General features: G+C 40.0%; 1 protein-coding gene across 2 annotated transcripts; it reads right to left on the reverse strand.

Moving 5' to 3' along the window:
* Positions 1-163: 163 nt before the first annotated feature.
* shc2 (SHC (Src homology 2 domain containing) transforming protein 2) lies at positions 164-16,053 on the reverse strand. Of its 2 annotated transcripts, none has more exons than XM_058400174.1 (12): positions 15,087-16,053; positions 13,173-13,243; positions 12,392-12,452; positions 12,191-12,310; positions 11,957-12,010; positions 11,205-11,256; positions 10,811-10,937; positions 8,606-8,783; positions 6,615-6,708; positions 3,358-3,552; positions 2,970-3,259; positions 164-1,874 (listed from the first exon to the last, which is right to left on the reverse strand). In XM_058400174.1, exons 1-12 carry the CDS (start codon positions 15,801-15,803, stop codon positions 1,746-1,748), a joined length of 2,088 nt encoding a protein of 695 aa, XP_058256157.1. In that variant the 5' UTR covers positions 15,804-16,053; the 3' UTR covers positions 164-1,745. The 2 variants fall into 2 exon arrangements, with proteins under 2 accessions (XP_058256157.1, XP_058256158.1); XM_058400175.1 differs by having other exon boundaries at positions 3,385-3,552; positions 15,087-16,048.
* Between the last annotated feature and the right edge of the window lie 247 nt (positions 16,054-16,300).

The raw sequence follows: 16,300 nt of genomic DNA on the forward strand, positions 1-16,300 counted from the left end.
AGTAATCAAGCTGTGAATATTTTTCAGTCTGAACATTCACTACAGGTGGATTTCGTACATTAAAAATTTATGTCTTTACACTGATGTGAAATTTTTACCAAGAATCAAAATATAAATATGATACTCAGAATATTCCCAATAATACATCACAAACAAGTCCGACAAAAAATATTTTTTATTTAAATGGCCTCAAAGGATACATAAATATGCTTAAAGAGCTGCTGAATGGATTCACAACAAACTGGCATTTAAATTCTCATGCAGTGTCACTTATTCTGCCAGAACCATCATCCACACTGGTTCCTGTGGCAGACAGACCTGGAGAAGAGAGTGGTACCAGTGCAGAGTGAAACTAAATGAATACCATAATATTTTTGTTTGTTACATTCTTTTTTCTTGAAATATTTCAACCTTGTAATTTTATGGATGATCATAATGATTTTAAAAATAAATAGACGATGCCTTTCACAACTGGACATGACATATCCACCTCCTTAATATCCTTCTTTTATACATCTCATAAAAATGAGATAACATCTGAGCAAAGAATTCTTCATATTTATGTTTCGCATTTTTCTAAATCAGGAGATGGATTGAACAAACAAAATTTGAAAGAGTGATATCTGTAAGAGAAGAACAGAAGGTTAATCATAGCTGTACTGTAGCTGAGCTCATATTATTTGCCTGCTTTCGCTGTTCAGAGTTGTTTTGATGGTGACACACAAGTAAACTAGGCACCGTGTCTTGTATTTAACACGTACGTCTGAGAAACACCAATTGTGTATTTTGTCATCCACTCTTCTAAGTCATTCTGAGCAAAGAACAAGGCCAACTGAACAAAATCAGTAACTTAACTCTACATCATTCTTGAATGCCTTCAAATTTAGGGTTCCTGTTCTCTCTGTTACATTTCCTTCAAGGTTTCATGAGCCATACCAAAGGACAGAGCAACTGAAAGTTTGCATTTATGATATTTATGGTCATTAATTAAAGCTATTTGTGACTGTAGGTAAAAAGAAAAAAATTCTAAAATGATGAAGAGGTTAAAAACATATGTCTATGGGGAATTGAATCCCTTCTTTCCACCCAGATCTAGGGAACATTTGTTGTAAAGAAATAAACATAAAAAAACAGCACTGCAACACTGCATCCTGAGAAGAATATTACACCAACATTTTTAACACAGTTACAATCTTGTGCCTTTTTGCTAGAAGTGGTATAATTTAACACCAGCACATTTTTCACGTGCTTCTGAAATCTGCTGCCAGCTGTGTCTAAGGTGCTGATGGGAATTTTGTTCCATTCCCACGTTTAATAATGTCCAAAAAAAGTTTCAAATCTGCGTTTAAGGCAAAGGTGTAGGGGCCCAGGGTTGGCTGCACAAAATGATGCCTAGCTTCATTTATAACCTGAGAATAATAACAGGATTCCTACTACTTTACACTCACTCTCTCTCAGTACACGCTATATCCTGGTCAGGATTGCGGTGGATCCAGAGAACACTAGGTGTGAAGTGGGAACACATCTTGTATGAGACTCCAGTTCATTACAGGGCATTGTGTACACACTCATTCAAACCTAAGGGCAATTTTGCTAAGTTACAGTGTTTTAAGGTTTGAAGGATGGAATGTCTGTTATTAATACAATACGGCTGAATTGTACCACTACTTGTTCCTTATGTGAAGATGTGCAAGTGTTGCCTTTTAATCCTGACACGCTTGCACACTTGGTGCTCTGATTGGTGGTCACTGCTTTCTGTACACCACCTGCTGGAGATGAAGTTCACTTTCAGCTGCTACAATGGGCAGCTTGTTGCTCAGGTGATAGTTGATCAGGTGACTGATGCTGTCAAATAGCATGTCTTTAGTACGTACCTGACAAGAAAGAAAACAAAATAAGAATCTCAGTTTCGTCCCTGAATGCTTTTTTCTATTTTTTAAGCTGCAAATGACCCTCCCACACTCTTTAAACACACACAGAAAACATTTGCAAGCATATAGCGAGAATTTTGGGTAGAAATTTGTAGAAATTTTATAGTGAGTACTGTATGTACAGTAATGTACTGTACTGTACTGTACATTACTGTGTAGTAGTGTAGCCTATGCTTATTTTTCTGGTACAGTAATTAAAGTATTTTAAAGTAAAACCTATAAGAATACGCAACATTTTACTGTTCTAAAGTACGTACTGTACAGGTATTAATTTTGATGAGCCATTCAACATGATATGTACTAGGGATTGCAAAAAAAACGTAAAAATACAGCGTACACAGAACAAAATGAAACACTCGGGACAGAGACATGCGAAGAACTGGGATGCTGGAGAATTCTGCTTCCCTTTCCCCAACTGCATGCATAGCCAGCAGCCAATCACAACCGTGATTAAATGAATAGGGCATTCCGATTGGCCAGACTCGTTCCTCCAGCTTGACTGTATTTTGATTGTCAGCATCCCCGCACCATGCTTTCCTAAACAACCCTACGTGTTCTTTGTCTCTTGAGTAAATATGCTGAACAGTATTTTATATATTATTAACATTTTACTTCATTTTAATTCATGTTTATAGTTTGTAAGTAATAATTATATTTTTATTAATAAATTAAATTTCAACATAAAAACAATTCACTATAAGGTTTGTGGATACCTCAAAATACCAGGAAAATCCGCCAAAAAAATCTGTTATGTTCCAAATAAAAATCAGCGATATACCGGGACCGTGATAAATGAACCGTGATATAGAGGGGGATTACTGTACTATAATTGTTAAAAATTACTGATGTTGCCCTCTTACTTGAATACGTGAGCTTTAAAATACAAAAGAAACTACTTCTCTGTGTTCATACCATGAACTATGACCCATGAGTTCACCACCCTTTGTGGGTCCACCAATAATAAGGACTTTCAATGCAAAGGGCCAGGATTAGAGGGCCCATAGTCCATGACCAACAAGCTACAATCCATATACTCACCACTCCCTCTGGGTCCACCAGGAGCAAGTGCTTCGGCAGGCCGCAGTGCATCCCTGTCAGTACATACTGGCCTGGGTTAGTGGCACTGTCCCGCACTAGGAAATCTCCATCATGGATAAGGAGCTTCTCTGCATCACGGCGGCTCATTCTCCCATGATACCAGGCTTCTCGAGAGAGCTGCTCCTCAGTAGGGGCTACAGGAGCTCTGCGATGTGGAGGACTTGGCCACTTGTCCTCCAGCACACACACACTACCAGCCTCATGCAGACGCAGAGCATCTTCAAAAGGTCCTGGAGGCAAAGTAGATAGAGGCTGACTGGTTATTTTTTTCTAAGATAGAAAACAGATAGTTAAACAGAGATATGATTACATATTTAGAGGGGTAGACCTGACTGTGGTCTTTGATCTGACATACTCATGTCAAAGATGTCTTTTTTGGGGCTCTCAGGGCTGCATTCCTCTTGTGCATCTGTTGACGGTCTTGTGTTGTTCAGACTCTGTGTATTCACATACAGGTGCTCCTCATAATCCTGGCTACTATTAGGATGTCCATCTGCTCTCAAATACCCATCAGATGTCACACCTGGAAATGATAAAAATGAGACTGTGGTGCACAGTATAACATTATTTTATATTTTGCATATATAAAATTCTAATCATTAATCCTGCCGAGATTCAAGTAGTAAGTGCCATCCTCCCAGATATGCTAGTACACACTAGTCCATCAACAGCTAAGTATGCTACATCTCTCATAGGACACCAGGTCTTTAAGTTATTCTTAACAGTTGCACCTCTTCTTCACTTCACATTATCCAGAAGGGTGGCTTGCTGAGGCTATTAGTGAACCAAGACTACAATATATAGAACCTTGTTTTGTAAGGGTGTGGAGAAAGACTCAGAAAACAGGCAGAATTCTTGCACAGCTCTGGGCTGACATTAATTTGCACCTTCAGCAACTCTATAAAAAAATCACCCAAATGAGAAAGGGGCCATCTCATGGCTTTCACCACTTTCCAGTTCACAGTTCAAGTTCTAAGCTTGGCTTCAGGTATGTGTACAAAGCATTCATTTTCCACTGTCCACTGGCCAATAAAGTTCACCAGTCCTGTTGGGAGTCAAACAATACATTGCTCCAGTACAACCAGATCAACGATCTGTTCTGCTCCTCCACCAGCAGCTGCTGCAACCTTGATGAGCCTGTTCCTCCAACAGCCACCGGATCTTCCATAGAGGCCAACAAGTTGAGCATCACATGTGGGCTGGTGGCAGGGGACACCTCTGTAGATGGTGCTTTTGCCCTGTCCCTGTTTGTTTACATTTCAAGGTCATACTTCACAGACTTTAACTCTCTCTTTCACAGAAAGCATAAGTGCACTGGTCAGTCACAGGTGAGAGTCATCGTGTGTTACCTGCTCATCTCTCTCTGCAGCTGACACTTGAACACATCCTTGCAGACACAACAGTAACCTTTGATTCTCTTTTAAATATTTGAACACACACACTGGGAGTTGTGCAGTTTCCCTCAATCTTTTTGTCAGATCCTTCAAGCATAATCTGATTGATTGGGAAGCGTCTGTCATCTGAATTTTCAGGTCTCTCCATAGATGTTCTATGGTGTTCTTGGCTGGGCTTTGGCTGGGCAATGCAAGAGAGACATTCAGAGAGTTGTGCAGATGGCACTCTAGTGTTGCCTTGTTCGTATGTTTTGGGGCGTTGTTGTACTCAAAGTTGAACCTTTGAGCTAGCCTGAGGCTGTGTACACTCCTAAGCAGATTTTATTAAAGGTCCTTTTTGCATTTGGCTGCATTCATATTTCTTTCTATTCGGACCAGTCTTCCCAACAAGGCTACTTAAAAGAATCCCACGGCATAATACTGCTACTATTACAGTTCACCTTAGGTAATATTAATAGCCAGTTGATGAGCAGTACCTGATTTTTGCCAGATCTTGCACTTGGAGGTCAACCCTGAAATTCCTCTGACATTTTTGTCACACCAGACTACAGAATCTCTTTCCGCCTGTCATATTCATTTTACTATTCATATTCATTTTTTTAGCCACTCTACCATAAAGAACTGAGGGATGGACTATTTCTGAGGTTGCTGTCATTCCTGCCATGCATGGTTTGCAGTGGCTGATGGCAGGGATAGTCCTGGGGTGGTTTGGCATAACCATGGCAGAGCCCCCCCTTTAACATGTGGCTCTTGACACCCAAAACAAGTTCAGTAAGGGGGTTCTCTGTAGCCAGATGAGATGTTTCCACTGTCAGAAGGCTTGACACACCACACCAGGCATTGCGGTAGAGCGATCTTCTCTACACAATTGAGGGGTGATGCACTGTTTAAAATGGAGCCAGAGGGATGAGTGATGGTCTCCATAAAGCCAGAAGAGAGAGCAACATTCATGAAGGAGCAAGAGGGGAAGTGATGCCATCTGCACAGCAAGAGGAGGGAGCAACGTAGGGCACAAAGCAAGGAGAGAAGCTATGTTCTCAGTGGAGAAGGAAGTTGGAGCAACATCCGATGTGAAGTCAGGTGGTATAGTAACATCCAAGGCAGAGCATGGGGATGAAGCAATGCCCATGGTGAGACTGGGATCTTCAGTGAAATCCTCTGGAATGCATTCATTGGAAGGGGGGCAGATCAAAATCCTCAGTGGAGCAGGGAGGCCCTCCTGGTCTTGACCTCAGGCTTAGCTATGAGTTGTTCCAGGAGGGCCTCAAGCTGGTTGATCTGCCTCTGGTTCAGCTGGATCTGCTAATCTTGATCTCACCAACAGCAAATATGTGCCCTGGCTAGCACTGTCTATGACTATGAGCTGTGTGTGAAAGATCAGTTTGGGGCACAGCCTTAATTATGATTTGGTATTCCCAGCCATGACATTAATCTGTGCTATAGAAAACAGCACAACACAACATTACAAAAGTTTCTTGACTAATAAATGTGAGTGCTAAATTTTGAGAGGCAGTGGGTTAACATGCTGTAGTAAAATGTTTTACTATACTTCATTAAAAATCATTAAGCAATTGCATTAAAAGAGTATTAATTAATATTGGCTCATGAAATGTATTTTCAAAATAATATGACAATTAAGGAATCATGCACTGTATATTTATGTGGCCTTCTGCCTGCTTTTTTAAACGTTTAGTAATATTAGTTAAAAGATTTAACAATTAACATTAACATATTGATGCTTGTCAAAATGAGACTAGTTGATGTTAAACTGAAAAACTAATTATTCTAATTCCAATAATAATTGAAATAATAATAAGGTAGCATTAATTCAAGTAATTTCTGATGAATTAATTAAGATTTTAATTAACATGAATATAATTAGCAATTACTCAGTTCACAGTAATGGAATTTGCTCAAATGGCTAGGTCACAATTAATGCTTAAAAGAGCTTGTCTGTTAATGATTTAAAGTGCTTAATAATACAGAAAATAATGTTATAATTACTAGTTATTATTTAATTATTAACAGTCTCATTTCTTAATTGTTTAGTAATGCTTAATGTTATATGTACTTTTTTAAATTTAATATACTCTTATAAAGAAATTACTATCAAACCAAATTCATTTTCATAAACATTCAGAACAATATCATGCAGTATTTTCATTTCAGCACTAAATGAAGGATGTCTCACTTGAGCTACTGCAGTTCTCCATGTCCCAATGCACTTCATAACACAGCTGAGCTGCAGGTAGTGAGGGCATGTCTCTCCTAGCTGTAGATCCAGGCTACAAATGTACATAGAACTGGAATCAGTTTGAAACTGTACTCCAAATGGAATATATATATATATACAGCTCTAGAAAAAAATAAGAGACCACTGCAAAATAATGAGTTTCTTCTGTTTTTTCCAGGTTCATGTATTGGTGAAATGAAGAGTTTTGTTTCATTTTTTGTGAACTGCTGACAATATTTCTCCTAAATTCAAAATATAACTATTGTTGTTTACAGTGTATATTTAAAGGAAATGACAACACATGAAAAAACCCAAGATCATGCAGTATTTGTAGAGCTTTAATAACTTAAATAAAACAAAATGCAAATCATTTGTAAACAAATTGTGTTAATGCTTTGGCTAAATAACATTAAGAAATCAGTATTTGGTGGAATAACCCCGATTTGCATGCGTTTTGGCTCCATGATCTCCACCAGTTTTTCCACATTGCTTGATGGTCACCAGATCCATCTTCCTCTTGATGACATTCCATAGGTTTTCAATAGGGTTCAGATCTGGAGATTGGGCAGTCGTCTCTTATTTTTTCCAGAGCTGTATATATATATATATATATATATATATATATATATATATATATATATATATATATATATATATATATATATATATACTGTAATTCTCTAAATAAATGCTTTATATGTGTCAGGTAAGAAACGAAAAAAAAACATTAAAAGAGTCCTGTATATTTCCTCAATTTTCTCCTCAATCTGCTCACCTGCCAATTGCCCCTAGCATACAACAGCTACCAGCTGGGAAGGATGAAAGACATCAGAAGCCGGCCATCCATAACTTTTGGAACTGCTGATTCTCATTCTGCTGTGTAACACACTTGGACGTCAGTACTATCTACCCTCATACATGAGCTCACACATTCCTATGATTGACTAATGTCATTGAGATTACACTGAGACAATTTTCCTTCCTAGGCTCCCAGCTATGGATGGCTGCGAAATTCAGACTTCGGACTTTGCAAGAAACCTCTGGCTCCAGACCAGTGACTGTATATATGAGTTGACAACATGGTGCCATTTACTGCCAGTTTGTGCAAAATTTGGAGCCATGCTACGTTCACACATACAGCGCGTCGGAGTGACAAAACAACCGGAGACTGCTCATGACTTGAGTGATGGCAGCCTTTGCCGACTACATGTGCAACCAGTAGTAGGATATGCCTACTCATAGTACAGCAAATGGCAATTTGCAGCAATAAAATCACTGTATGTGTGAACGTAGCATCAGAGTCCACTCAGTAGAGACCATGGAGCAGATGTTTGTAGTCTGCCCCTCCCCTACCCATACCAGTCAGAGACAAGTGGAAAGCCATTATCTAAAGTGGCAATTTAGATTGTAACTGATAAACTGTAGTCATATTGTTTTGCAAAAGAAGATTTTAGAGTCATGACTGATTGGTATCCATTTGCCATTTGCTAGCTAGCTGATGGGAGATATCAATCTTGAAACTGATACACGATTGATAAAATAATGAATAAGTTTAATACACTAACATGAAATCATTTTCCACATTGTTGGTATAATTGTACCGAACCCAGCCAATCGAGGGCCTCAGAGACACTTTGGTTTCAGTTTTTCTCCGTTGTTACGATGTCCACCCATATATACAGCCATTGCTCATAAGCCTCTTTGGGTCCAATGGTGAGTTTTCCACTAGAAGCATCTTGAGGACTTACAGCACCAATATATTAAAGGTGCTCCGTAATTCAGTCAATTTTTTAGAATTATCTACAGGACTTTTAGTGGTTACTATGAATTTACAATGAATTGAAGGACAACTGGCTTTAGCTATTTATAACGGGATAAAGCTAAGCAGATACGAAAATATACAGTGGAGTGTGAACTAAACCTCGAGTCGGAAAAGCTAGAGCAGATACCTGTGCTGCTTTGCTCTGTGGCACACAGTGGATGTGGCCTGGCATGGCTCCTGGCGTCCTGAGCCTCGAGTCCACGACTCCTCCCAATGGAGGTTCTTTTCCTGGTATTCTGTTGTAGTAATCATGCTCTAAAAACATTTCATCATCCTCCCACGCTGACTCCTCTGTCCTTACATTCCTGAGATAAACATAAAATATCAGAATATATCATTCTAAATAAATAAACAACAGCAATAGTTTCACATCACACACACACACATATATTAGTTTGAGAGTTAATCCTGTTGATTTCATAATTATTGGCACCCTTGGAGAGACCTGGCAACAGCATTCTCACCCCAAACACAGAGCCACCAGATTCATCCGGTTAGGTCTAAACATCAGAAACAGATTTTTGGCTACAATCAGACGAGCTATTCTTTAAATACTTTCAAATCTGATTATTATTTGATTATCTGAAGGACTGGATTAGAGGATTAAGAATATCCTGATGGTGATTAATCATATGAGATAAAACCATAATTCAGAATTCATTTATCTGTATTATCACAATATAACGAATAATTTTACTGTATTGTACTATTTTACAGAACAGTTATTACATTGTGAATGGCAAATAGATCACAGGAAAAACAGAACTTGCTTCAAGTTCCACTGTCACTCGGGTGATGACATATTACTGAATATTGATTATTGTAGTGGGCAGCATGGTGGCTTAGTGGCACTGTTGCCTCACAGCAAGAAGGTCCTAGGTTCGAATCCTGGGTTTGAACAGGTTTTTCTGTGTGGGTTTAGTCCGGGTACTCCGGTTTCCTCCCACAGTCCAAAAACATGTACATTAGGTTGATTGGTAATTCTAAATTGCCCACAGGAATGAGTGTGTGTGGTTGTCTGTCTATATGTGTGGCCCTGTGATGGACTGGTGACCTGTCCAGGGTGTACCCCTGCTTTTCACCCAATGTGTGCTGGAAGAGGCTCCAGCAGGTCTCTGTGACCCTAATTAGGAATAAAAGCAGGTATAGAAAATGGATGGATGGATTATTGTAGTTCCCAAAAGTCATGCACGTATTAAAACTGGTAAAATAAGTGCAATAAATACCCACATTTCCTGTATCCCTGAATAGAACGATCAGTTCTGCAAATTATATTTGAGCCCAAAATCTGGTTTTCTCTGCAACTAGATTTTGGATCTTTCACTGTGATCATTGTCTTCAAATGAAATGAAATGGTCAGTGCTGGAAGATGTATTCTGAAGATACTCCACTAAAAGTAAAAAAAATAACGTCCTCATCAATGTGCTCATTGTGCAGTAAAACGGTCCATCTCAGTCTTTTCCTATTACTTTTCATAAGCTCAGAAAAACAGCTGTGTTCTCAGCCAATCTAAGAGGAGTTAAAATCATTTGAGAAGAAGGAAATCTGGACAGGAAGTTGAACTGAGTGTGACTTTGTAGGTGTTGTAGGTGACAAAATATTTAAGTCTGTATTTTGCAGAAATTGCAATAGTTAAACCTTTGCGTCCTCACAGGTATAAATGTTATTGTTCATTTCCCATATTAATCACTGACAATGCAGGAAGTTTTTGTGCCCTAAAGGCCATTTATTTCGCTCCTGGTCCAAAACAGGAGGTGATGGAAATATGAGCATTGTGTACTCGGTTTCCATCATGTCATCAAAGGACACCAAAGGACAGGTGATAGTAACATTATTATTCTAAAATAATTCAAGTCCTTCTGACTGCTATGTACACCACACTGTACTGTAAAGTACATTTTATATCAGAGTTAGCTGACTATAGAGTGATACCTGTGCCTGATAGGGGGAGGGACTCAAATTTGGGGAAGGTGTTCATTTTGGGTCTATGTTATAAGAATAAGTAGCCTTTATTTGTCACATATACATTACTGCACAGTGAAATTCTTTCTTCACATAACCCATCCTTGGAGGTTTGGGGTCAGAGTGCAGGATCAGCCATGATGCAGCGCCCCTAGAGCAGGGAGCGTTGCTCAGGGGCCCAATGGTGGCAGCTTCGTGGTGCTGGGGCTTGAACCCCGATCTTCCGATCAACAACCCAGAGCCTTAACCACTTGAGCTACTAATTTAATAAGAGCGCTAAAGCATTTTAATAAGGCACTAATTAGGCTACATGAAACCTATATGGTGGAAGGAAGGAAGTTTAATAAACAGTGTACTCCATAACATTCACCTGTCCTGGCTGGCTGTGGCTTTGGGCGGGCTGTGCAGGTGCTGCTTGAACTGCAGCTCGAAGGCTTGGCCGATCGTACTGATAATGCTCTGGGCGAGGTTTGCACAGCACTCCAGAATATGGCATGCTGCAAGTACAAAAAGCAAGTATGTTTATTTTAGGAATTTAGTATTACTCAAATACTTGATTAATAAGTGTTGGGTGAGAAAAATGGAACATGAAGGAAAAATGAACTGTCCTCCTAAGATACACAGATGTATGACATGGTATAATGTTAATGGTAACAGTAGGTAGCAATGCAGAAGTAAGTAAGTAAGTAAGTAAGTAAATAAGTAAGTAAGTAAGTAAATAAATAAATAAATAAAGCAACTAACCAAATAACGAAACAACTAACCTCTTTGATTGACAGGATCTTTGGCAACATATGCAACATAATCAGGTGTATCCTGATGAATAAAATGAGTTTAGTTATATTCAGTACCACAAACATATCAATATTCATTCATTCGTACTCAGTAACCACTTTATCCTGATCACAGTCGGGGTAATATCCATCCATCCATCCATTTTCTGTAGCACTTATCCTACACAGAGTGGCAGGGAACAGTCTATCTCAGGGGACTCAGACACACACACACACACGCACTATGGACAATTTAGAGATGCCATGCAGCCTACAGTGTATGTCTGTGGACTGGGGAAGGAAATTAGAGAACCTGGAAAAAAACCCTGAGGCATGTGGAGAACTTGCAAACTCTTCATACACACACACACACACACACACACACACACTAAGCCTCACCAAGCAGTTAATATCATTTTAAGCAATTTATAAATGTTTTTTAGGACAGAATGCCTTGCTAAAGAATTACATCAAGAATTGTTTTATGATAAACTATTATTATTATTGTATTATTTTATTCTTCTTCAAACTCTTTGCTCCAGTGTGTTAAACAGTATTTGTAGTTTACTGCAGTTTGCATTAAAGCACTAGATGGAAACAATGTGAGAATATGCTACACACAAGCTGCTAGATTTTATCAAAAAAAGGCTAAATGCTGAGAAAATAATCGATCAAAGAAGTCTGTTAAAAGATGCTGCTAATAGATGCACTATATGTTGTGGCTGAGAGCTTTGAGGCCTCACCGTGTCTCCTCCAGAAGCAAAGGAGATGGACTGCATAGGGTGATGTGCTATCACCTGAGAGAGAGAGAGAGAGAGAGAGAGAGAGAGCAACATCTAAATCAATATAATGATAAACAGCCAAAACTGATTTCCATAAAAGGTTGGTCATTACTGAAACTGCTATTGTCTTTGACTCCTATTTTCACATCTCATCTCATCTGTTCAGAAGACGTAGAAGCTGCAGAAGACTCGAACCTGTCTCGTGGTAGGATCAAGCAAATTCAGCCCTTCTACTGAGATGCTGACAGCTATACGCATGCCAGCGAAATGCAAGTTACTCTTTCCCATGACGGAATGAAGAGCCTTGTTGGCAGCCTGCAACAGAGAGAATCAGAGTCGTTTATAATAAAGCGACATTTGTGTATCTTTGTATGTTCTCCACTCTCCAGTGCTCACCTTCTTCTTCCACACCCCTTTCCCTCCTGGAACTATTTCACACAGCCTGTTGATAGCCTCCCTGAAGACACATAGAGATCTACAAGTTATATTTTGTAATATATGTATGCATAATATAAGATTTCATAGTCAATACTATAGTCTTAGCAGATCCAGTGCTTTTACATAATTAGTGGTTGTTGTTTTTTCTCCAGTAAAATGATCACCACAGCTTGCAGATATACACAAGAGATAATCATCACTATCCGGTCTAATTGGTCTAATCTAGTCATAGAATTCTTATTGACAGGAAATTGGTAGCCGTACGGTTGCTCAAATGATTCATCAGAGCAGGTTAGTATCAGGAAAAATACAAGACTGTATTCTCTAAACACGTCGCTCTATAACATTCTACCACCGCTTCATAACACACCTTAAGTGCTACATCCCTCTCCAAAGCCGTTCCCAGCCTTCTGTGCTTTTATGAACGCTTTTCATGGTCCAGCTCGCTGCAGCTCTCCAGTCATTAAGCAGCAGCATCAATAATACATGTCTATCTGCATTTGCTCGGCTCTGGCAGCACTTAAGGCCAGTGTGGGCTTTGGGGATTAGGTTACTGCTGATCAATAGCCCGGAGCAGGGAGAGGACTGCACCATTCCCGCAGGAAAACCAGCTCTGTGAGCAGCAAAATGTTCCTGTGCTACGCTAAACTGCACACTGAAAGAAATCATTCAGAATAATGGTTCATTACATAAACCACAAATGATTAATGCTACTGAAAGACCACACCGAGCCGCTTACCTCGTCACCTGTGTTCTTGTGGTGAAGTCCAGCGAACGCATTGATTTAAGCACCTCAATGCAGCCTAAATACTGTAATGATATGAACAGACAGAAGAAAGCAGCATTTGATAACCAGACATTTCAGTCCCAAAATATCAGCCACCTGACACACCCTGAGCCCCACCCACACAAACAAACAAACAAACAAACTGCTTATGGCATTGATACTAGAAGAAGCACACATACAACATTTCACACACGCCTCCAGCTTAGCGCCATGAACAGAAGCAAAATATATCTTTGTATCCTCAACATTCAGCAGACAATGTAATGGGTATGTTGTAGAGCGCTCTTACAGCAAACTAGGAGGATGGGAGGACACAAGACACTAAAAGCTATCATTAAAACTAACATTGTGGTGCTAATTTCAGTTTGTCACAAACTCTCTCCACTTGTCTGAAGAAACAAAGCTCCATGCACATCTTCAATAGTAATAAAATATACTGATTTGACCTTTGTTGTTGAATACACTAACTATAAATCAAACTATAACATACATTTTGTGAACAAAAAGCTGCCATTTCAGGCCAGTAACAAAAATATGCAATTATTTTAACATTGGGTGGAGACAATCTCAATCCTAATCATTTTTACATTTTATCCTTTAAACTCCAACAAAATTTGAATGCAGATGAAATGCATGTTTATGCATTTGCAGTTTATACCCCCTGCACACATCTCCTCCTGACATACAAAATATACAAAGGCAAAATAACCAGATAGTGCTATTTTATAAACTGCTGAATAATAAGGCATTGGAAGCCAGGATGTTCAGATTAGAACATTCATTTATCTCATTTTTCTATCAATATCATATTTCTATTGTTGTTTTTGTTGCTCATGGACACCTGTCCATTACAGACATATAAATACTTGAACATCCTGCTCCAGATGTAGTCCTCCCTGTTATAATAATCTTCTGGGAGGTTTTTCCACCGGATTCTGGAGCCTGGTTTTTGGTATATTTGGATTCTACTCAACTAACAGACCCTCTGTCTTACAGATAACCAACAATACTGTCGGTGGCAGAGCAAAACGAGGCACCAAGTGCAGCGATTTATACCCTGAGAACAGAAAGGCAGCTCAGACACGGAGGTGTTTAGCCTTGAAATGGAAAATCCGTCTTACTGTATGTCACCCTGTGGCTTATCTCACTCTAGTTATACTCTGGTGCCGATATAATTCTGGACCCTCTGGAAAACATGTGATACAAATTGTAGTGATTAAAAGTAATTGAATCGAGAAATGTGCCTTAGTAATGCAATTACGCCTGCTCAGACTGGACTCTCTCTGTCTCTCTTCGAGGTAAGAGAATTAAAGAAAGAGGCAGTAAGCAGAATTGGGGAATTAAGGTCAATAAGTCTGTCAACTCTAGTAACCTTTCATGGAGCATGAAGAAGCACAGAGGCTGTAGAACGTTAGCAACTCTGTTCTGATCATAATGTTGGTTTATATCTGTTTGCGTAGTGATAACAGGTCATTTATAACATAGTTTTCATATGTAACAACACTTGTGGCTGGCGCTTAGACATGTTAGAAATGATTAGAAATCTATTTCATTTGTTTATTTACCCACACAGTCAGTCGCTGTGCTGGTGCAGTGTCTCCATAACCCAATTTAATTATAAGCTCTGCTTCTTGCCATCAACAAAACAGCTACATTTCCATGATGCCAAATGTAAATGTTCCTATCTTAAATAATGATTAAAAAGGACCAAATGTTGTTTCTGTTTCTTAGAACGATATAAGAAGCAGTACATAAATGATGAACAAATGACAAACAAACCTGATTCTAAAGATATGTGAGAAAGAAGGAGACTGGTCTTCAGTCATGATTTAAAGATTTTAACAGTTTAATCATTCGTGAACTCACCTTTACAATGTAGGAGACTCCTGTGCTGCTGATTTTGTTGTCTGGATGGAGCCAGCCTTGTGTGGGCTTATGGATGAAATTGCCTTTGTGGCTAAGATCTTCTCCACCAAGCCATATGCCATCCACTCTGGTCCTGCGGTTGATGCCTGTGCGGAAGCTCCCAGTGCTGCCCGGGGTCCCCACTGCTGTCTCTGTACCTCCAAAGCTATTGGGACTAGCTGAGCCCACAGCGACCCTGTGTCTGCTCATAGCCTGCAGGGAACAGGGACCCATACAGACAGGGTCACAGGAATTAAGTGCAGCAGCGAGGCTAGTCATGGGGCCGCTGGAGGTTGCAGCTATCCTGGAGGAGGCTGGGGACGCCTTGGCCATGGTGTTTTTGCTGGAATCCTTACTGGAGCTGGAAGCAGCACTGCTAGATGGGCTGCAGCTCAGCAGCGAGTTGGAGAACTTCCATTGGGGCATCTTGGGGATGAGCATGCAGAAGGTGGTGGCACTGTCCTGCTCACCATCCAGGCCAGGAGACTCATCCAATGCCTGGACTAAGGGTGGGGTGAGGATGGTGGGTTCCATCGGTGGCACTGGTGAGTTTGGTACTGAAGAAGGAGCCACTGCTGTGGCTACCACCTTCCCGCTCATGGCTAAGCTCTGTATCAGGTCGTCTGAGGAGGTCACAGAGTCGTTGCGAAAGCGGCCATACTTGGGCTTAAGTAGCATGCCCGGAAGAACAGCCTGGTGCAGGGAGGGCAATGATGAGTGGATATCGCTGCCACTGGGTAACGGTGGAAAAAGGAAGAAAAATGGATAGATGTGATGGAAGAGAAAGGTAATTCTTCCTAAAATCCCTCAGTGAAGAGAACCTCCTTTGGGGTTGGCGCAATGCTGTAGTCTCTTCTATACATACATACTCTCTCTCTCTCTCCTCTGTGAAGGCCAGCCCACTCCTGTAGTGTGTCTCAGTTACTCCCCTGCTTGCGTATTCTCTCTATGAGGTCATGATGTTATTGTTCATCTATCGGCCCTGCCCAGATGCACTCAGCCCCCATTAGCTAACGCAGTCTGAGTACCCCCTCCCAGCATTACATCACACACACACACACACACACACACACACACACACACACTGTACAACATCGTAGTCAACAACAGAGCACTGTCTAGAGAGAAACAAAGAATGCTGTTAACCTCATACACACCAAAATATATTTCAGACT

Source organism: Hemibagrus wyckioides, linkage group LG10, assembly GCF_019097595.1.
Source record: "Hemibagrus wyckioides isolate EC202008001 linkage group LG10, SWU_Hwy_1.0, whole genome shotgun sequence".
Lineage (NCBI taxonomy): Eukaryota > Metazoa > Chordata > Actinopteri > Siluriformes > Bagridae > Hemibagrus > Hemibagrus wyckioides.

Bases quoted from the DNA above. Each gene is read 5' to 3' on its own strand.
- shc2 (XM_058400174.1), bottom strand. From the start codon at position 15,803: ATGCTACTTAAGCCCAAGTATGGCCGCTTTCGCAACGACTCTGTGACC. The intron at 8,784-10,810 runs GTGAATGTTATG...TGTTTATCTCAG, and splicing joins GCCACAGCCAGCCAGGACAG to GAATGTAAGGACAGAGGAGT. The intron at 6,709-8,605 runs GTATCTGCTCTA...GTACATTTGTAG, and splicing joins CACAGAGCAAAGCAGCACAG to CCTGGATCTACAGCTAGGAG.